The following is a 19818-nucleotide window of genomic DNA, read 5'->3' as shown; positions in this document are numbered from 1 at the left end:
GCAGTATACGGAGTGCTTACTAGGAATAGAAAGGGGCACCCAACCAATAGGACTGATAGAGCTGATTTCTAAACAGCTGGAGACCAGGAACCTTCTAGGTAACCAAGTATGACCACAAGGTTTACCAGGGTTCCTAATTGTGGTTTCAGATATTTACTTCTACCACACAGATGAAATCTACATTCACGACTTCTGTAAAACAGGAGAGCTGCTGTTCCATTGAGAACATTTGCTCAATTGCTGTTTGTACCATCTAAATTTACTTTAATATCCCCATAGACAGCCCTATCTCTCCGACTACCTCCCAGCTTCTATCTCTAATCTCCTCTCTTGGACTTTCACAACTTTCAAACTCTAACACACATAAAGACAGTAACACACTTGAGGCCAAGTTCATGCTTCAGTAATTTGATCAGTAATTTCCGTCAGTTATTGTGAGCCAAAAACAGGTGCCGGTCAAAAACACAGAACTGGAGCAAAGCTTTATATGATACCTTATCTCTGAGAAGGCTTCACTACTGAAGAGTGAACTCACCCTGACCTGGTCTTTTTATGAGTGTGCTCTGTTTCCGACTTCACTCCTCTCCTCCTCTCTGACCACAACCTTCTCTCCTTCACTGTCACAAGTCCTCATCCATCTCAGCACACTCTCACTTATCACACATTTAGAAATCTACATGTCATTGACACTAAGAAACGTATAGACTCTCTACAGTCATCGCTGTCCAAATTATCTTCCCCCTCCTGTCCAAAACTGGCTGCCAAATGCTATAGTGACACCCTCAGAAGCACCCTAGATAAAGCTTGCAAACACAGATGAAAGCAACCCTGGCTTACACCTCAGACTCGCTGTCTCCAAAGCACCAAACGCCTATGGAGAAAAACTAACATACCACAAGATTTCTTCCATTACAAATTTATGCTGACCACTTATAACTCTGCCCTTTACCTCACCAAACAGAACTACCTTACAACGCTGATCTCCTCGCTATAATCCAAAAAAACTCTTTTGCACATTTAACTCATTAGTACAAAAGTAAAGGTGCCCAGTACAGACCTCTGTGCTGATGATCTAGCCACCTACTTCAAAGGGAAAATTTAAATCGGTTCCCAGCCCCTAAATGTCATTGATCTATTTTCCGCCCGCATCTCCTCTGGCTCACTCTCTAAATTCGACCCAGTCACAAAAAAAGTTTCCATGCTCCCCTCTTCTTCTTGTTCTACCACATGCACTACTGACGCTATTCCTTCATACCTCCTTCAGTCTCTCTCCCTGGCTGTCACCACTCATCTAACCAAACCTTAAACCTCTCTCTCTCTTCTGGCATCTTTTCCTCTTCTTTAAAACCTTCTGTCATAAACCCATTATAAAAAAAAACCTTCTTTTGACCCGTCCTGTGCAACTAACTATAGGCCTGTCTCTAATCTCCCTTTCATCCCAAAACTCCTGGACCTTCTGGTCTATTCTCACCTTAGCTGCTATCTCTCCACTAACTCTCTCCTTGATCCATTACAATCAGTTTTTTTGCACTCTATATTCTACAGAAACTGCCCTCACCAAGATGACCAATGACTTCCTGATAGCTAAATTCAATTGTGACTACTCTTTACTAATTCTCCTCGATCTCTCTGCTGCATTTGACACTGTAGACCATCTACTCTTCACTATGCTCCATTCTCTCTTGGTTTTCTTCCTATCTCTCTGACAACTCTTTTAGTGTATCAATATCTGGGTCTACTTTCCTTCCTCTCCCTCTTGTCTTGGAGGTCCTTAGGGTTCAGTCCTAGGTTCTCTCTTTTCTCTCCACACAGACCCTATTGGACAGACTATTAGCAGATTTGGTTTCCAGTACCATCTCTATGCTGATGACACACAACTATACATTTCATCCCCCGACATCACCCCTGCTGTACTACAGTCCACCAGTGACTGTCTGTTTGCTGTCTCTAACATCAAGTCCTCTCTCTTTCTGAAACTGAATCTTTCTAGTGTTGATCACGAATATTCGAATTGTGAATTTTTATCGCGAATATAGGTACTTAGAAAATTCGCGAATATTTAGACTATAGTGATATATATTCGTATTTTCGAATATTCAAGATTTTTTATTGTGAATTTTCGTAATGCAAGTTTTTATCGTGAATTTTTCAATTGCCGAGTAAAAACATGATTCCTCCCTGCTTCTTGCTTGTGGGCCAATAACTCATTGGCCCACAAGCAAGAAGCAGGGAGGAATCATAACTTTAAATGGGAAAAATTATGAATGTTCTAAAAAACAAATATATAGCACTATATTGAATATATTAGTTTTTTCGAATATTCGTTATATTCTAAACCAAGAATATATAGCAATATAGCGAATATTCGAAAAAAAAACAATATAGAGCAATTTAGATAATATAGTGCTATAGTCTTCTTTGTCTAATAGTTGTAATTTTTTTCTCATCTGAAGTTCAGATTGGAAAAAAATTTCAACTATTGAAAAAAAAGATTATAGCACTATATTATCTAAATTTGTCTATATTTGTTTTTTCGAATATTCGCTATATTACTATATATTCTTGTTTTAGAATATTACGAATATTTGAAAAAAACAAATATATTCGATATAGTGCTATGACTCATTGGCCCACAAGCAAGAAGCAGGGAGGAATCATGTTTTTGCTCGGCAACTGAAAAATTTGCGATAAAAATTAGCATTACGAAAATTCGCTTTACAAAAATTTGCATACTACGCGATCATGACCTTGTCGATTTTTCGATTGAAAAAAATTGAATTCACAAATATTCGGCGAATATTCTACAAAATATTCGCGAGATATCGCAAATTCAAATATGACCGCTTCCGCTCATCACTAAATCTTTCCAAAACTGAACTTCTGGTGATTCCTCCATCTACTAACCTACTTAAACCTGATATCTCCATCCCAGTGTGCTCCACTATCATCAAGTCCTAGGCAGCATGCACGCTATGTTGTTGTTATGTTTCACACTGTTCTTTCATTCACCACCTATATTCAATCTCTTGCCTGCTCATGCCACCTGAACCTCATAAACATCTCTGGAATTCGCCCCTTCCTTACTAAGGAAACAAAAAATCTTATTGCTGCAGTGATCCATTCCCATCTCAATTACTGTAACTCATTACTAATTGGTCTCCCCCTCACCGGACTCTCCCCTCTCCAATCTATCCTGAATGCAGCAGACAGGCTCATCTATCTGTCTAACCGCTACTCTAATGCCTCTGCCCTGTGCCAATCATTGCATTGGTTGCCCATACAGTACAGGATTCACTATAAAGTCCTCATTCTCACCCACAAAGCCCTCCACAGTGCAGCACCCCCTACATCTCTGCTCTCATTTGTGTCTACCACCCTGCCCATGCCCTCCATTCAGCTAATGACTAACGTCTGACATCCACCATAATCCGAACTTCTCACTCCCATCTGCAAGCCTTCTCCCGAGCTGCATCAGTTCTCTGGAATGTCCTACCCCAAACAATTAGGTTAATTCACAACATCCACAGTTTTAGGCACTCCCTAAAAACACATCTGTTTAGGATAACCTACCATATCCCCTAATTTAACTCTCCTCCATTCACCGCACCACCACTACCACCTTTCAGCATCATTCTTCTGAACCTGATGCATTGTCAGATATCAACCACACCCCATGCACTCAGAAGCACTACAGATATCAGCTGTTGTGTGGCTCATGCAGCCTTAGGTCTAGTCCCCTATTGTGTTTTAAGATGGTCGGACTATTGCATAAATCAAGCACTTTTTGTTTTTACTTTTGTCTCACCCCTATCTCCTATAGACTGTAAGCTCTTGTGAGCAGGGCCCTCATTCCCCTTGTTTTAATTGTTGACTTGTTTGTTGCTATATTATTTACAGTATGACTCTGTTTGCACTTGAACCACCTGATTGCAAAGCGCTGCGGAATATCTTGGTGCTAAATAAATAAACATTATTATTTTATCAAATTTTTATTTTATTTTTTGCTGTAACCATGGAGTCACCATCCTATACAATAAGCATTTAAAGTAAAAAAAAATAAAGTAACATTTTAAAGGAAAGAATTTCTTACATATGATGTGCCTTGACATGCCACTTTCCGCTAATCTCGATGAAGGCTCCTGAGATTGAGAGCTTTAGACCAAAATTGGGGACCAGACTGATCTGTGAACTGGGTAACTGGAAATTTCGGATAGTCATACTGTAATCGAATAATACACCAAGTTAATCATATGAATATTTCTATCACATGACCTTCATTAAGATTAAAGTTAACCAGGAAATTCACTGTTAAATCAGACAAGGCCAGGTTTCTGCAGTCAAGAAGGAGAGGGAAGGGCTGGTAGAAAAAGCAGGAGGAGCAAGGGTGCACAGAGTGGCTTGGGCCTGCCCTTTGTGAACTCAATTTTAAATTTGCATAGAGATTGAAAATACTTTTTCTCCAGAATGAAGCAACATATGGCTTAGTAAAATACATCATTACATTCAGCTAAGCTAGCCCTACAAGACATTCTGCCTGGCTTATCATTGAATTTCCTCTTGACAGTCTACCTTTAATAATGGCTGACAGTATTGTTGTAGGCAATATTATGTTTAGGCCAAGTTCACACTTCAGTAATTTGGTCAGTTATTTCCATCAGTGACTGTGAGCCAAAACCAGGTGCATATCAAAGACAGATAAAAGGCACAAATCTTTACATTACATCTGATCTCTGAGTAGGCTTCACCAGGGGTGGATTAAGTGCATAATAGGCCCGGGGCTGTCTACCAAACTCCCTCAATTTTAGTTTAGTGTTTTTTTCTGTATGAAGAGGCTGTGGAGTTTCGTGAGCGCAACAGTCTCTGCCTAGGCCATATGACATCATATTCATTGTTAACGTGGCCTAGATGCAGCTCAGTCCCACCCGAGTCATGTGGGCTGAGCTGCAATACCAAGCACAGTGCTATCAAATGGACAGCGCTGTGCTTGGTAAGGAGCAAAGAGGCTGCGGCACTCAATAGAACATCGCTGTCTCCTCAAACAGCACAGGTGCGAAATGATATAATCAGGCCCACCTGCGCTGGGATTTTACTACCACATAGGCCTCAGGCCTACTAGGCCTGAAGCCTATAGCAGTGATCGACAGCAGGGCAGGGAACTATGTGCTCCGTGCCCCGCCATAGTAAGTGGGTGTTCGGGTAGGCATTGGCCCCACCACCGATGCCTTGCCCGGGGCTGCCGACCCAAACGCCCCTATTATAATTCGCCATTGGGCTTCAAATCACCACTGTTTTGGCTCACAGTAACTGATGGAAAACAAATAATTGAAGTGTGAACTCACTCTTACAAGTAGATTATAACTCTTGGGTCCCAATACGAAATCTGTCTTGGGACCCACCACACATCTACCATGTGCCTGTTACAAAACTGGTGCCTTCTTATCTTATAGAGAGGCCTGTGAGTCCCTCAGGCAACAAGATCGAGGTGTAACTGCTACTTTAGCACCCACTATCGGATGGAGACTGTGGCTGTAACTATTTTGTGAGTATTGTGTTATTACTGGAGGCAATGTGCTCGTCTTGGGGTTACTGTCACTATTATCAGGTTGCTGTGGCCGTTACTGTTCATCGAACACTGTACTATTATCTTTTCTGTTCTGTAAGACACATCTGACATCTGGTTACCTCTCAAAACTGTACTTGACTTTTCCCACGGGGGTATGTGCCGAGCCGGAGAAATCTGGAAGGTGAATCTTAGAGAGTTGCTGTTGCAGAACGATCATGCCCTCCTGTCGAGCTGAGGAAAGCAAGCGATGATATCCAGTGTATATGAGCATGCAACAAATCTATTTTCTACTCTTAAATAGTAGAGCAAATGGTTTCATCCCAGTAATCATATACCAGAAAGCAGCATGTGACATGCAATGGTGCCCCCTTTTTAATTCACATTCTTATCTATTATATCTTTTGTTCTCCTGAAAAGGACTACAAATAGGTGTTCTTATGCAGACTTGGGGTTCACAGACATAACATTCTGTGAAAATGTTCCATGATTTGGAATTCGAAAGTTAGTTATGGGTTGGGACAAGTAAGATTTGGCTGATAAGACAAATAGGGCAAGCGCAGGAATGCAGTAAGTTCTTCAACTAGCTGTGGGTGCTGCTCCTGTTTCTTAATGGTCTCTCTGCTCTCCCCTTCCCTTCTCTTAGTTTTAGGATTCATGTACATGACCATTGGCTATTTTGCGTTCTGCAAACTGCGGATCTGCAAAACACGGATTCCAGCCGTGTGTATTCTCTATTTTGCACAACGGAATAGACTGGAATGGAGCCCCAACGCGTGTTTCGCGTAAGCTTCCTCAGGGGGTGTATGTGCGGCACATACACCCCCTGAGGAAGCTTACGCGAAACGCGCTTTGGGGCCATTTTGGATCACTATTCTGGTATTTATGTAATTTTCTATTTACCATAATGTTCATTTTATTGTCCATGTACATTGTATCTTTTGCACTTTGCACTTTAACTCATGTACTGTATTTGACTCCAATATCTTGCACACGTTTTTGGTGAGGTCATTGTAACACATACTCCATTTGGGTATTCATTAATTATTTAGAATCTCCTTGACCTTTTCATGAATTGTTTTTATATGTCGTCCATTTTGTGATCCTTTCCCACCCTGTGTGTCTCTCATCCACCAATGTATTGCTTGTCAATGTATTTTATCGGATTTTCCCTTTTTTGGGATCCATAATAAAGTTTATACATATTGTTAGTCGTGCTTTGCCCTTTTTTCTTTTAGGTGTTGAAAAATTAAATCATTGTGTAAAACTTACATAAATAAAAAGAAAAGTATACATATTAGGTATCGCCACATCCGTGACAACCTGCTCTATAAAAATACCACATGATCTAACCTGTCAGATGAATGTTGTAAATAACAAAGGAAAAAAAGGTGCCAAAACTGCTATTTCTTGTTACCTTGCCTCACAAAAAGTGTAATGTAGAGCAACCAAAAATCATATGTACCCTAAACTAGTACCAACAAAACTTCCAACCTATCCCGTAGTTTATAAAATGGGGTCACTTTTTTGGAGTTTCTACTCTAGGGGTGCATCAGGGGGGCTTCAAATGGGACATGGTGTCAAAAAAACCAGTCCAGCAAAATCTGCCTTTCAAAAACCGTATGGCATTCCTTTCCTTCTGTGCTCTGCCGTGTGCCCATACAGCAGTTTACGGTCACATATGGGGTGTTTCTGTAAACTACAGAATCAGCCATAAATATAAAGTTTTGTTTGGCTGTTAACCCTTGCTTTGTAACTGAAAAAAATATTAAAATGGAAAATCTGCCCAAAAAGTGAAATTTTTAAATTCTATCTCTATTTTCCATGAATTCTTGTGAAACACCTAAAGGGTTAACAACGTTTGTAAAATCAGTTTTGAATACCTTGAGGGGTGTAGTTTCTTAGATGGGGTCACTTTTTTGGAGTTTCTACTCTAGGGGTGCATCAGGGGGGCTACAAATAGGACATGGTGTCAAAACAATAACAGTCCAGAAAAATCTGCCTTCCAAAAACCGTACGGCATTCATTTCCTTCTGCGCCCTGCCGTGAGCCTGTACAGCAGTTTACAACCACATATGGGGTGTTTCTGTAAACTACAGAATCAGGGTCATAAATATTGAGTTTTGTTTGGCTTTTAACCCTTGCTTTGTAACTGGAAAAAAAAATATTAAAATGGAAAATCTGCCAAAAAAGTGAAATTTTGAAATTGTATGTCTATTTTCCATTAATTTTTGTGGAACACCTAAAGGGTTAATGACATTTGTAAAATCTGTTTTGAATACCTTGAGGGGTGTAGTTTCTAGAATGGGGTCATTTTTAGGTGGTTTCTATTATGTAAGCTTCACAAAGTGACTTCCGACCTGAACTGGTTCTTTAAAAAGTTGGTTTTTGAAAATTTCTGAGAAATTTCAAGATTTACTTCTAAACTTATAAGCCTTGTAAGTTACGTCCCCCAAAAATAAAATGTCATTCCCAAAATGATCCTAACATGAAGTAGACATATGGGAAATGTAAAGTAATAACTATTTTTGTAGGTATTAATATGTATTATAGAAGTATAGAAATTTAAACTTTTGGCAAATTTGGTATTTTTTTATAAATAAAAATGTTTGTTTTTTTTTACTTCATTTTACCAGTGTCATGAAGTACAATATGTGATGGAAAAAACAATCTCAGAATGGCCTGGATAAGTCAAAGCATTTTAAAGTTATCACCACATAAAGTGACACTGGTCAGATGTGCAAAAAATGGCCTGGGCAGGAAGGTGAAAATGAGCCCGGTCCTTAAGGGGTTAAACTAATAACACACAAAGAATTTAATGTTACCATGTTTTTATTTAACACACCATGTAAACATTCACAGTGCAGGTGTAAAAAGTATGTGAACCCCTAGACTAATGACATCTCCAAGAGCTAATTGGAGTGAGTCATCAGCCAACTGGAGTCCAATCAATGAGATGAGATTGGAGGTGTTGGTTACAGCTGCCCTGCCCTATAAAAAACACACACCAGTTCTGGGTTTGCTTTTCACAAGAAGCATTGCCTGATGTGAATGATGCCTCACACAAAAGAGCTCTCAGAAGACCTACGATTAAGTATTGTTGACTTGCATAAAGATGGAAAGGGTTATAAAAGTATCTCCAAAAGCCTTGCTGTTCATCAGTCCACGGTAAGACAAATTGTCTATGAATGGAAAAAGTTCAGCACTGCTGCTACTCTCCCTAGGAGTGGCTGTCCTGTAAAGATGACTGCAAGAGCACAGCGCAGACTGCTCAATGAGGTTAATAAGAATCCTAGAGTGTCAGCTAAAGACTTACAAAAGTATCTGGCATATGCAAATATCCCTATTAGCGAATCTACGATACGTAAAACACTAAACAAGAATGGATTTCATTGGAGGATAACACAGAGGAAGCCACTGCTGTCCGAAAAAACATTGCTGTATGTTTACAGTTTGCACAAAAGCACCTGGATGTTCCACAACAGTACTGGCAAAAAATTCTGTGGACAGATGAAACCAAAGTTGATTTGTTTGGAAGAAACACACAACACTATAAATGGAGAAAAAGAGGCACAGCACACCAACATCAAAACATCATCCCAACTGTGAAGTATGGTGGTGGGAGCATCATGGGTTGGGGCTGCTTTGCTGCGTCAGGGCCTGGACTGATTGCTATCATCGAAGGAAAAATGAATTCCCAAGTTTATGAAGACATTTTGAAGGAGAACTTAAGGCCATCTGTCCACCAGCTGAAGCTCAACAGAAGATGGGTGTTGCAACAGGATAACGACCCAAAGCATAGAAGTAAATCAACAACAGAATGGCTTAAACAGAAGAAAATACACCTTCTGGAGTGGCCCAGTCAGAGTCCTGACCTCAACCCGATTGAGATGCTGTGGCATGACCTCAAGAAAGCGATTCACACCAGACATCCCAAGAATATTGCTGATCTGAAACAGTTCTGTAAAGAGGAATGGTCAAGAATTACTCCTGACCGTTGTGCACGTCTGATCTGCAACTACAGGAAACGTTTGGTTGAAGTTATTGCTGCCAAAGGAGGTTCAACCAGTTATTAAATCCAAGGGTTCACATACTTTTTCCACCTTCATTGTCAATGTTTATATGGTGTGCTCAATAAAAACATGGTAACATTTAATTATTTGTGTGTTATTAGTTTTAGCAGACTGTGATTGTCTATTGTTGTGACTTAGATGAAGATCAGATCACATTTTATGACCAATTTGTTCAAAAATCCATATCATTCCAAAGGGTTCACATACTTTTTCTTGCAATTGTAACTGGGGATATATAGTCCACTTAAAGGAGTTGTCTGATTTTTTTTTGTTATTTGTAGGTTTCTAACTAGGCAAATGTAAGGACTTTGCAATTTACTTACTTTATCTCCATTTGCTGCTTTCTCAGATTTCACTGAGGGTCACATGACCTGTGATGTCAGCTTCTCTCCCTGCTCTGATGATGTTTTATGCACAAGAGATGTCATATATGAGTATGTACATAGACTTTACTGTGCTGACCACGACCTCCTTCAGTCTGTTCTCTCCCTGGATTCTTAACCCCTTCAGCGGCACAGACTCAGGGCTGAAAGCTTTACTGAGTAGCTGCAGGTAATGAAGAGACAAATTCTGGGCACAGGAGCTGACAGAGGAGTTCTGCAGAGCATTGCACAAGAACAGGTAGGGGGAAGATCCTGTGTGTATCAGCAGTGTCACTATACAGCCGGGACTTGTAGTCCTACACATACAACATATTGCTGAGTCTCCCAGCAGGCTGACATTTCACTCGGGGCAGACTTATTCACTCCCTTTGCAGAGCAGGGGAAGTGGCAGAGATTACTGTTATTGCAGGCAAACAAAGGGCCAGAAGAGAAGCAAGGAAATGAGAAAATAGATATTATTTGGGCGAAAACTTGCTTAGCTCAGTTATATATTGCTGACCATCAGATTTACAGTGCTATATATATTTTTTTCATAACTCGGACAACCCCTTTAACCACTTCAGCCCCCCTAGCTTAAACCCCCTTAATGACCAGACCACTTTTTACAATTCTGCACTATACTACTTTCACGGTTTATTGCTTGGTCATACAACTTACCACCCAAATTAATTTTACCTCCTTTTCTTCTCACTAATAGAGCTTTCATTTGGTGGTATTTCATTGCTGCTGACATTTTTACTTTTTTTATATTAATCGAAATTGACCGAATGTTTTTTTTTTAAAACGTCATTTTTCACTTTCGGTTGTAAAATTTTTCAATTAAAACTACATTTCTATATAAATTTTTCTCTAAATTTATTGTTCTACATGTCTTTGATAAAAAAAAATGCAATAAGTGCATATTTATTGGTTTGGGTAAAAGTTATAGCGTTTACAAACTATGGTGCAAAAATGTGAATTTCCGCATTTTGAAGCAGCTCTGACTTTCTGAGCACCTGTCATGTTTCCTGAGGTTCTACAATGCCCAGACAGTAGAAACACCCCACAAATGACCCCATTTCGGAAAGTAGACACCCTAAGGTATTCGCTAATGGGCATAGTGAGTTCATGGAAGTTTTTATTTTTTGTCACAAGTTAGTGGAAAATGAGTATTTTTTTTATTTTTTTTACAAAGTCTCATATTCCACTAACTTGTGACAAAAAATAAAATTTTACATGAACTAACCATACCACTCACGGAATACCTTGGGGTGTCTTCTTTCCAAAATGGGGTCACATGTGGGGTATTTATGCTGCCCTGGCATTTTAGGGGCCCTAAAGCGTGAGAAGTATTTTGGAATCCAAATTCGTAAAAATGCCCTGTGAAATCCTGAAAGTACTCATTGGAAATTGGGCCCCTTTGCGCATCTTGGCTGCAAAAAAGTGTCACACATGTGGTATCGCCATACTCAGAAGAAGTAGCGCAATGTGTTTTGGGGTGTCTATTTACATATACCCATGCTGGGTGAGAGAAATATCTCTCTAAAATACAACTTTTCCCATTTTTTTTATACAAAGTTGTCATTTGACAGAGATAGTTCTTACACAAAGTTTGGGTATATGTAAAAATACACCCCAAAACACATTGCCCTACTTCTCCTGAGTATGGCGATACCACATGTATGACACTTTTTTGCAGCCTAGGTGCGCAAAGGGGCCCAAATTCCAATGAGTATCTTTTAGTAGGGCATTTTTAGGCATTTGGATTCTCACACATTAGGGCCCCTAAAATGCCAGGGCAGTATAAATACCCCACAAGTGACCCCATTTTGGAAAGAAGACACCCCAAGGTATTCCGTGAGGGGCATAGCGAGTTCCTAGAATATATTTTTTTGGGCACAAGTTAGCGGAAATTTTTTATTTTTTTTTCCTTACAAAATCTCACATTCCACTAACTTGTGACAAAAAATAAAATTTTACATGAACTCACCATACCCCTCACGGAATACCTTGTGGTGTCTTCTTTCCAAAATGGGGTCACATGTGGGGTATTTATACTGCCCTTGCATTTTAGGGGCCCTAAAGCATGAGAAGTAGTTTGGAATCCAAATGCGCACAAGATCAGGCCTGATCTGGCGAACACTGCTTTTTTTGTAGAGCCTATAGAACATGTCCTATTCTTGTTCGCAATTGCGGACAAGAAAATACATTTCCTATATAGTTCTGGCAATGTGCGCATCCTCAAAATGCGGAAAGCACATTACCGGTGTCCGTGTTTTGCAGATCCGCGGTGTCCGTGTTTTGCGGATCCGTGGATCCACAAAACACATACGGACGTCTGAATGGAGCCTTACAGGGGGGTGATCAATGACAGGGGGGTGATCAAGGAGTCTATATGGGGTTATCACCCCCCTGTCATAGATCACCCCCCTGTAAGGCTCCATTCAGACGTCCGTATGTGTTTTGCGGATCCGTGGATCCGCAAAACACATACGGACGTCTGAATGGAGCCTTACAAGGGAGTGATCAATGACAGGGGGGTAATCAGGGAGTATATATGGGGTGATCAGGGGTTAATAAGGAGTTAATAAGTGACAGGGGGGGTGTAGTGTAGGGGTGCTTGGTGCTACTTATTACAGAGCTACCTGTGTCCTCTGGTGGTCGATCCAAGCAAAAGGGACCACCAGAGGACCAGGTAGCAGGTATATCAGACGCTGTTAACAAAACAGCGTCTGATATACCTTTCAAGGGTTAAACAAATTGCATCTACAGCCTGCCAGCGAATGATCGCCGCTGGCAGGCTGTAAATGCACTCGTTTACCTGCCGTTCCTGCGCGTCGAAGAGGAATAAATCGAACGCTTCCGGACCGCAATCCCGGAGGCGGTTAGGTATTATATGGTGCTATACCAGCCCCAGTGGGTTTCTGATTTGTTTTTGTATGCCGCTGCTATTGATTTTGATATTTGATCTTTTCATTGTATATTATATCTTGATTATATTCATTAAGGATCTACTGTGTGTGTGATTCTATATTACAGTGGTAGATTTCTGAGGTACACACAGTTGTGTTATTAACTTGGGAGCTCTATTTTTTTCTAATGTTGGGGTGAATTACGGATTTGCATAAACTCTGCATGCCCTGACCTCTGCCTGCCTCCTGGCTACAAGTATTGCCAGATCCCTTGGTACTTGGTTCTGGTGTCAATGATCCCCCTGGGTCAGCAGCCATCCACAATAGTAGCTTGGCACAGTGGTTTCACACCGGCAGTCCTAACATTTAGGCTACATGCACACGACAGTGAAAAACTGACATGTTATGTACACTTTTTTAACGGCCATCAAATGTCCGTTTTAAGACCAATGGTAATCTACGGGGTTATTCACAACCCAGTTATTTTGTCCATTTTTCACTAACCAACAGCCCCCATACAATTGAATGGGTCAGTTTTTAATGTTTGTTTCTCAGAAAGGCATCAGTGAAAAAAAAATCAAAAATGGACAGTTTATCTTATCTGTTTTTAACAGATTTTTTTTTTCACTGTTGTGTGCATGTAACCTTACTAGGAGTGATACCACCATATAAGAAAATAGAAAATAATGAATTAAGGACTGCAGACTGCTAACTGAAAATTGTGCAACTCTTTTTTAATCAAGGTGACCACTAACATATGGAAAAATGCATTCCCATGTCAAAGGCGTCCATAGCTTTTAAACAGGACCTGTCACCTCTCCTAACATGTCTGTTTTAGTAACTACTTGTATTCCCTATGTAACAATTCGGTCTATTCTTATGACGCCATGCTGTGCCATTCCTGTATTATTCCTGAGAGAAGTTTACAAATAAATTGCCAGCAATGTGCAGTAAAAGTACTGGTGGGTGTTAACTGACTCCAATCAGTGCGGCTGGTGTCAGACTGTGCAGGGACAACCCCCAACTGGTAACTCTTAGCTGTACCTTTACTGCAAGCTTCTGCCTATTCATTCATAACCTAATAGTAGAAATAACAGAGGAATGGCCCAACCTAGAGTCCCAAGAATAAATGCTCTAGAATTATTATTAGGTTTGTGCATTTCTAGAAAAAAAATCATTATTGTATATCTAACATCAAGTTCTTCTGCAACAGATCCTAAATCTAAAAGACAAGTTCCCCAATCATTTACTAAGAACACTTCCCATCTGTCCTTGAGATAACCCCTTTGATTAGCTATCGCCTTCTGTCCAGTCCTAGTTTGCATTGTGAAATATTTTTTGGAGGAAGTTAGTCTTTTGCAATAATAAAAGTTTTACTCATTGTTGCTTTATTGCAACATAGTGCTGACAGGACATAATATTTATAGGGATTTTCCCATCAAAGCATTTAACTAGAGAACTATATTAGAGATGAATGAATTTCTTGTGTCCGATTCAGTGACTTTTTCAATAAATTTATCTTGGGCCCGAATCAATGCTACATGAATCGAATATGCTTCAAATGGCCAGACAATTGTTATATGACACTGTGACATCTCCTAGGACTTGGAATTTTTATGAAATTATGTTATCTTTTTGTAAATTTTTAGGAATTTTTCCTTTTGCTCTCCCCCTTCCTCTTTTAAGCTCTTGAATCCAATGATATCAATAGCAACTAATGTCACCCTTAACATATATAGCTAAGGGTAAAAGCATGGTTGACAGTGTTAACAAACAGCGTGTTTAAAAACACACTGTACCATTGCATGTGGTTCGCTTTTTCATATTATAAAGCTTCCATAAATTGTCCCTTATTGGGGGCAGAAGATCTTTGAACAAAATACATCTAAAATACACTCACCAATTATTGTCATAAGAAACACTGGCTTGTCCTGCACAAGTGTCCAAAAATGATGTGTTCATGGGGGCAGAATGCGTGCCCGTATTTATAAAAACATGTGTTAATTGTCAGAAGAAACAGTGGGGGAGATTTATCAAAATTGGTGTAAAGGAAAAGTAGCTTAGTTGCCCATAGCAACAAATCATATTCCTCTGTTAATTTTCCAAAGGGCCTCTGAAAAACTGAAAGGTGGAATCCAATTGGTTGCTATGGGCAACCAAGCCAGTTTTTCCTAACACCAGTTTTAATAAATCTCCCCCAGTGTCTTGTTCTGAACCAGTCTGAAAACATTTTCCCTTTTAACCGCCTCCGGACTGCCTAACGCAGGATCGCGGTCCGGAGGCGGCTGTCTCAGGCAGAGTCACGCATCTATGCGTCATCTCGCGAGACGCGAGATTTCCTGTGAATGCGCGCACACAGGCGCGCGCTCTCACAGGAACTGCAGGTAAGCGAGTGGATCTACAGACTGCCAGCGGCCATCGTTCGCTGGCAGGCTGTAGATGCGATTTTTTTAACCCCTAACAGGTATATTAGACGCTGTTTTGATAACGTCTAAAATACCTGCTACCTGGTCCTCTGGTGGTCCCTTTTACTTGGATCGACCATCAGAGGACACAGGCAGCTCTGTAATAAGTAGCACCAAGCACCACACTACACTACACCCCCCCCTGTCACTTATAAACCCCTTATTAACTCCTGATCACCCCATATAGACTCCCTGATCACCCCTCTGTCATTGATCACCCCCCTGTAAGGCTCCATTCAGATGTCCGTATGTGTTTTATGGATCCACGGATCGATGGATCGGATCCACAAAACACATACGGACGTCTGAATGGAGCCTTACAGGGGGGGTGATCAATGACGGGTGGGTGATCACCCCATATAGACTCCCTGATGACCCCCTGTCATTGATCACTACCCTGTCATTGATCACCCACCTGTAAGGCTCCATTCAGACGTCCGTATGTGTTTTGCGGATCCGCGGATCCACGGATCGGATCCGCAAAGCACATGCGGATGTCTGAATGGAGCCTTACAGGGGGGTGATCAATGACAGGGGGGTGATCACCCCATATAGACTCCCTGGTCACCCCCTGTCATTGATCACCCCCCTGTCATTGATCACCCCCCTGTAAGGCTCCATTCAGACATTGTCTTTTGCCAAGATATTTCTCTCACCCAGCATGGGTATATGTAAAAAGACACCCCAAAACACATTGCCCAACTTCTCATGAGTACGGCGATACCACATGTGTGACACTTTTTTGCAGCCTAGGTGGGCAAAGGGGCACAAATTCCAAAGAGCACCTTTAGGATTTCACAGGGCATTTTTTACACATTTTGATTTCAAACTACTTCTCACGCATTAGGGCCCCTAAAATGCCAGGGCAGTATAACTACCCCACAAGTGACCCCATTTTGGAAAGAAGACACCCCAAGGTATTCCGTGAGGGGCACGGCGAGTTCCTAGAATTTTTTATTTTTTGTCACAAGTTAGTGGAATATGAGACTTTGAAAAAAAAATAAAAAATCATAACTTTCCGCTAACTTGTGACAAAAAATAAAAAATTCTAGGAACTCGCCATGCCCCTCACGGAATACCTTGGGGTGTCTTCTTTCCAAAATGGGGTCACTTGTGGGGTAGTTATACTGCCCTGGCATTTTAGGGGCCCTAATGCGTGAGAAGTAGTTTGAAATCAAAATGTGTAAAAAATGCCCTGTGAAATCCTAAAGGTGCTCTTTGGAATTTGTGCCCCTTTGCCCACCTAGGCTGCAAAAAAGTGTCACACATGTGGTCATTGTAGAACCTCAGGAAACATGACAGGTGCTCAGAAAGTCAGAGCTGCTTCAAAAAGCAGAAATTCACATTTTTGTACCATAGTTTGTAAATGCTATAACTTTTACCCAAACATTTTTTTTTTATCAAAGACATGTAGAACAATAAAGTTAGAGAAAGATTTATATATAGATGTTGTTTTTTTGAAAAATTTTTACAACTGAAAGTGAAAAATGTCATTTTTTTGAAAAAATTTCTGTAAATTTTGATTAATAACAAAAAAAAAAAAAAGTCAGCAGCAATGAAATACCACCAAATGAAAGCTCTATTAGTGAGAAGAAAAGGAGATAAAATTAATTTGGGTGGTAAGTTGCATGACCGAGCAATAAACGGTGAAAGTAGTGTAGTGCAGAATTGTAAAAAGTGGTCTGGTCATTAAGGGTGTTTAAGCTAGGGGGCTGAGGTGGTTAATTGGGAGCAGCAGCAGTACTGAGTGGATGTGGAAACGGTAGCGTAATAGTGCCATGTTGGCCACAATAAAACCAGTATCAGTAGCAGCACAGCATTGAAGAGACAAGTCAGTAGATGTGTATGAGGCAATTTATGGCTTCTAGTAGTAGTAGTGGCACCTGTGTAGTGGTAATGGTAGTGGAAGTAGGGGTAATAGAAGTTGCAGTAGGTGGATTATCAGTAGGGAGTAGCAGCAGCCACAGCCATAAGGTATGGAACATGATGGTAGGCAGGCGGACAGTGAACATGGTATGTTCCAGGGAAAGGCCAGAGTCCAGGTAGGACTGAACCTGGATGTTGAGGTGGTAAGTCTCCGTTTGCTAATTTGTCTCAGCCAGGTGTGGCACATGAAAAATAATTGTTCCATCATGTTGACGATAATGAACTGGCTGCTGCAGCTTCTGCTGCTTGTGGTACTGGAGAGAGCAGGAGTTGGGTGACTTTTCAGGAGACAGAGAGGATCAGTGATGACATCACCACACCGGCCAGCGCGATGACATGGTGTTGTCACACATCAACGCATGCGAGAATTTGTTGCATTTTCTTCAATCAAGATGGCCAGGACGGCCTCTCTGTGAGAAAATATATGAGGTGAGTATGTATTTTTGTGTTTTTACCGCTGTTTCGGGAATAATTGATTCGTTACCACGAAGAGCAAGGAAATTCGATTTTGTGACGAATCGGATCATTTCAATTTGCTTAACACTACACCTGTCATTACGTAAGCATACAGCTTGCCATTCTGGCCAGCGTGACAGAGGACCCAGTTCTTTCTGGCCCCAACCCTCAGGAGATGATTAGGTGTTGTGGCTGGTGTCATCATCAACATCATTCTCCTGCTGCTCCACCACCGACTCCTCCTCTAGTGGCAGAATCACATCAAGCTTCGCAAACAAATTTTTCTGAAATTCGTATTCATTCCAATTTGTTTAGAATCGATTCATTCATCTCTAAACTTACATATATGATAACTGGAGATGAGAGCAATAATATTATGTGCACATTTTGTATACATTGCCCACCATATGAAAAACAGTATGGACTTTTGACTATTTTTTAATCACTTCATTCCATCTAAAATAAAAAGCAGCTTTACAAATAGTAGTAATAGCAAAAATCTTAATTTTTGTGAATACAGCTCCTATGCAGATCTATGTGTCTCCATAGTTACCAGTTACACACCATGTCATCTGATAAACAATAAGGAGCACTAGTTTTTTTTTTAGGAGGCAGGCGGCCCTTGCCTGTAGGGTCCTGCTGCAGTAGCCCTGGTTGCACATAAAGTATATCTGCCCCTGGTCTGTTGTCAAGATGGCATTTTACAGAACACAAATACCTTGAGTTAGCACTTTACGGTAACTGCGCCATGAAAGAATGGCAAATTATAAGAACCCTGCAGAATTGCTTCTCTGGACATTATATAGGCTGGAATACTATAGTAGTAAAAGATTAAAAATGTTTTTACAACATCATCTTTAATTGAACTTTAAGTAGATTTATTCTTTATCTAAACTGTTCAAAAGTGAATATTCTTCAGTTCAAAATACAGTTATATGTACCTATCCGTGTAGGGACTTAGATAAAGGCTCATGGGTCCTGGTACCAGAGTTCAGCTTGGGCCCCCCTTCCCTCAGTGCTTATGTGGCACAAGGGTCTTTGGGCCCCCTCAGACTTCTGGGCCCAGTAGCAACTGCTACCTCTGCACCCCCTATAGCTATGCCCATGTATCCGTGTAAGACCTAGTCTATTTACTATGTCTGATGTCTAATATTATAAGCCCTGTTATTACTTATAACGAACCGCAATATAAAAATAATCATAATTCACTACATATTTCTGAAGGAATATGCAAAGTTAATCACACACATCCAACCTGATACAGAGGATTTAAGAACAGGCCTTAACGACTATAGCATAAATAGCGGTACAATTTTTCACACATCCGATTCTATGTAGGTGCTGCATGTATACATTCCAATGCTAAAACTGCATATGGAAATACCACTACCAAGCTCTTCTCTTAAAGGGGTAGTTTCTAATTAGAGTTGCATACACTGGGTAACTCTTGTCTCTAAGCCGTGTCTGGTATTGCAGCTTGGCTCCATCCTGGGCAACCCAAAGTAATGAAGAATTGCTTACTTATCAACATTTCAACAAAGATAAATAATCTCTATTCCTTGTAAAAAATCTACTGCTTGAACTGATTGTAGAACATACCATAATCCAGTCCCTTCTGTGTGAGTCTCACCACAAAGCCGGGGTTCACGGCACCTTCTGCAGTCAGGCATACAGCCAGAGAAAGGAGGAGATGGGTTACATAGGAGGCCGCCATCTCTGCTGGTTTAGGTGTTTTCCCTCTGTGTCCTATGCAGTTGTAAATCTGTATTTATGTACTGAGCACTTAAAAGGTAACTTATATAAGGAAGTTAGAAACAAAGGAACCAGGAAGTGTGAGATTGTAGTAAGCAATGTATGAGTCATGCAGAGCACATATCTGCTCTCTCTCACTTTCTGTTCAATGATCAATAGACAGATGGATGGACGGATAGATGGATGATAGAGACAGACAGATAGATGATAGATAGATGATAGAGACAGACAGATAGGCAAGCTTCACTTACTTGACCTTTCCCAAGTTGGCTTAAAGTGAAATGTGGAGAGGGGTACAAAGGTGATCTAAGA

The 19818-nt window shown here is 40.6% G+C and overlaps 1 protein-coding gene across 1 annotated transcript in view; it reads right to left on the bottom strand.

Annotated features, from left to right (window-relative positions):
• BPI (bactericidal permeability increasing protein) overlaps positions 1 to 19515 on the bottom strand; it is a 48279-nt gene extending 28764 nt beyond the window's left edge. The window contains exons 1-3 of the mRNA XM_044297398.1: positions 19354 to 19515; positions 5683 to 5794; positions 4091 to 4219 (exon numbers count right to left, since the gene is read on the bottom strand). Of these exons, the coding sequence (XP_044153333.1) occupies positions 4091 to 4219; positions 5683 to 5794; positions 19354 to 19468 (356 nt within the window). The 5' untranslated portion in view covers positions 19469 to 19515. The remainder of the gene's footprint in view (positions 1 to 4090; positions 4220 to 5682; positions 5795 to 19353) is intronic.
• Positions 19516 to 19818: the final 303 nt, after the last annotated feature.

The sequence above is a fragment of the Bufo gargarizans genome, chromosome 6 (genome assembly GCF_014858855.1).
Source record: "Bufo gargarizans isolate SCDJY-AF-19 chromosome 6, ASM1485885v1, whole genome shotgun sequence".
NCBI classification, from domain to species: Eukaryota; Metazoa; Chordata; class Amphibia; order Anura; family Bufonidae; genus Bufo; species Bufo gargarizans.
Note: the sequence above shows the minus strand (reverse complement) of the source record. Positions and strands in the feature narration are given on the sequence as shown.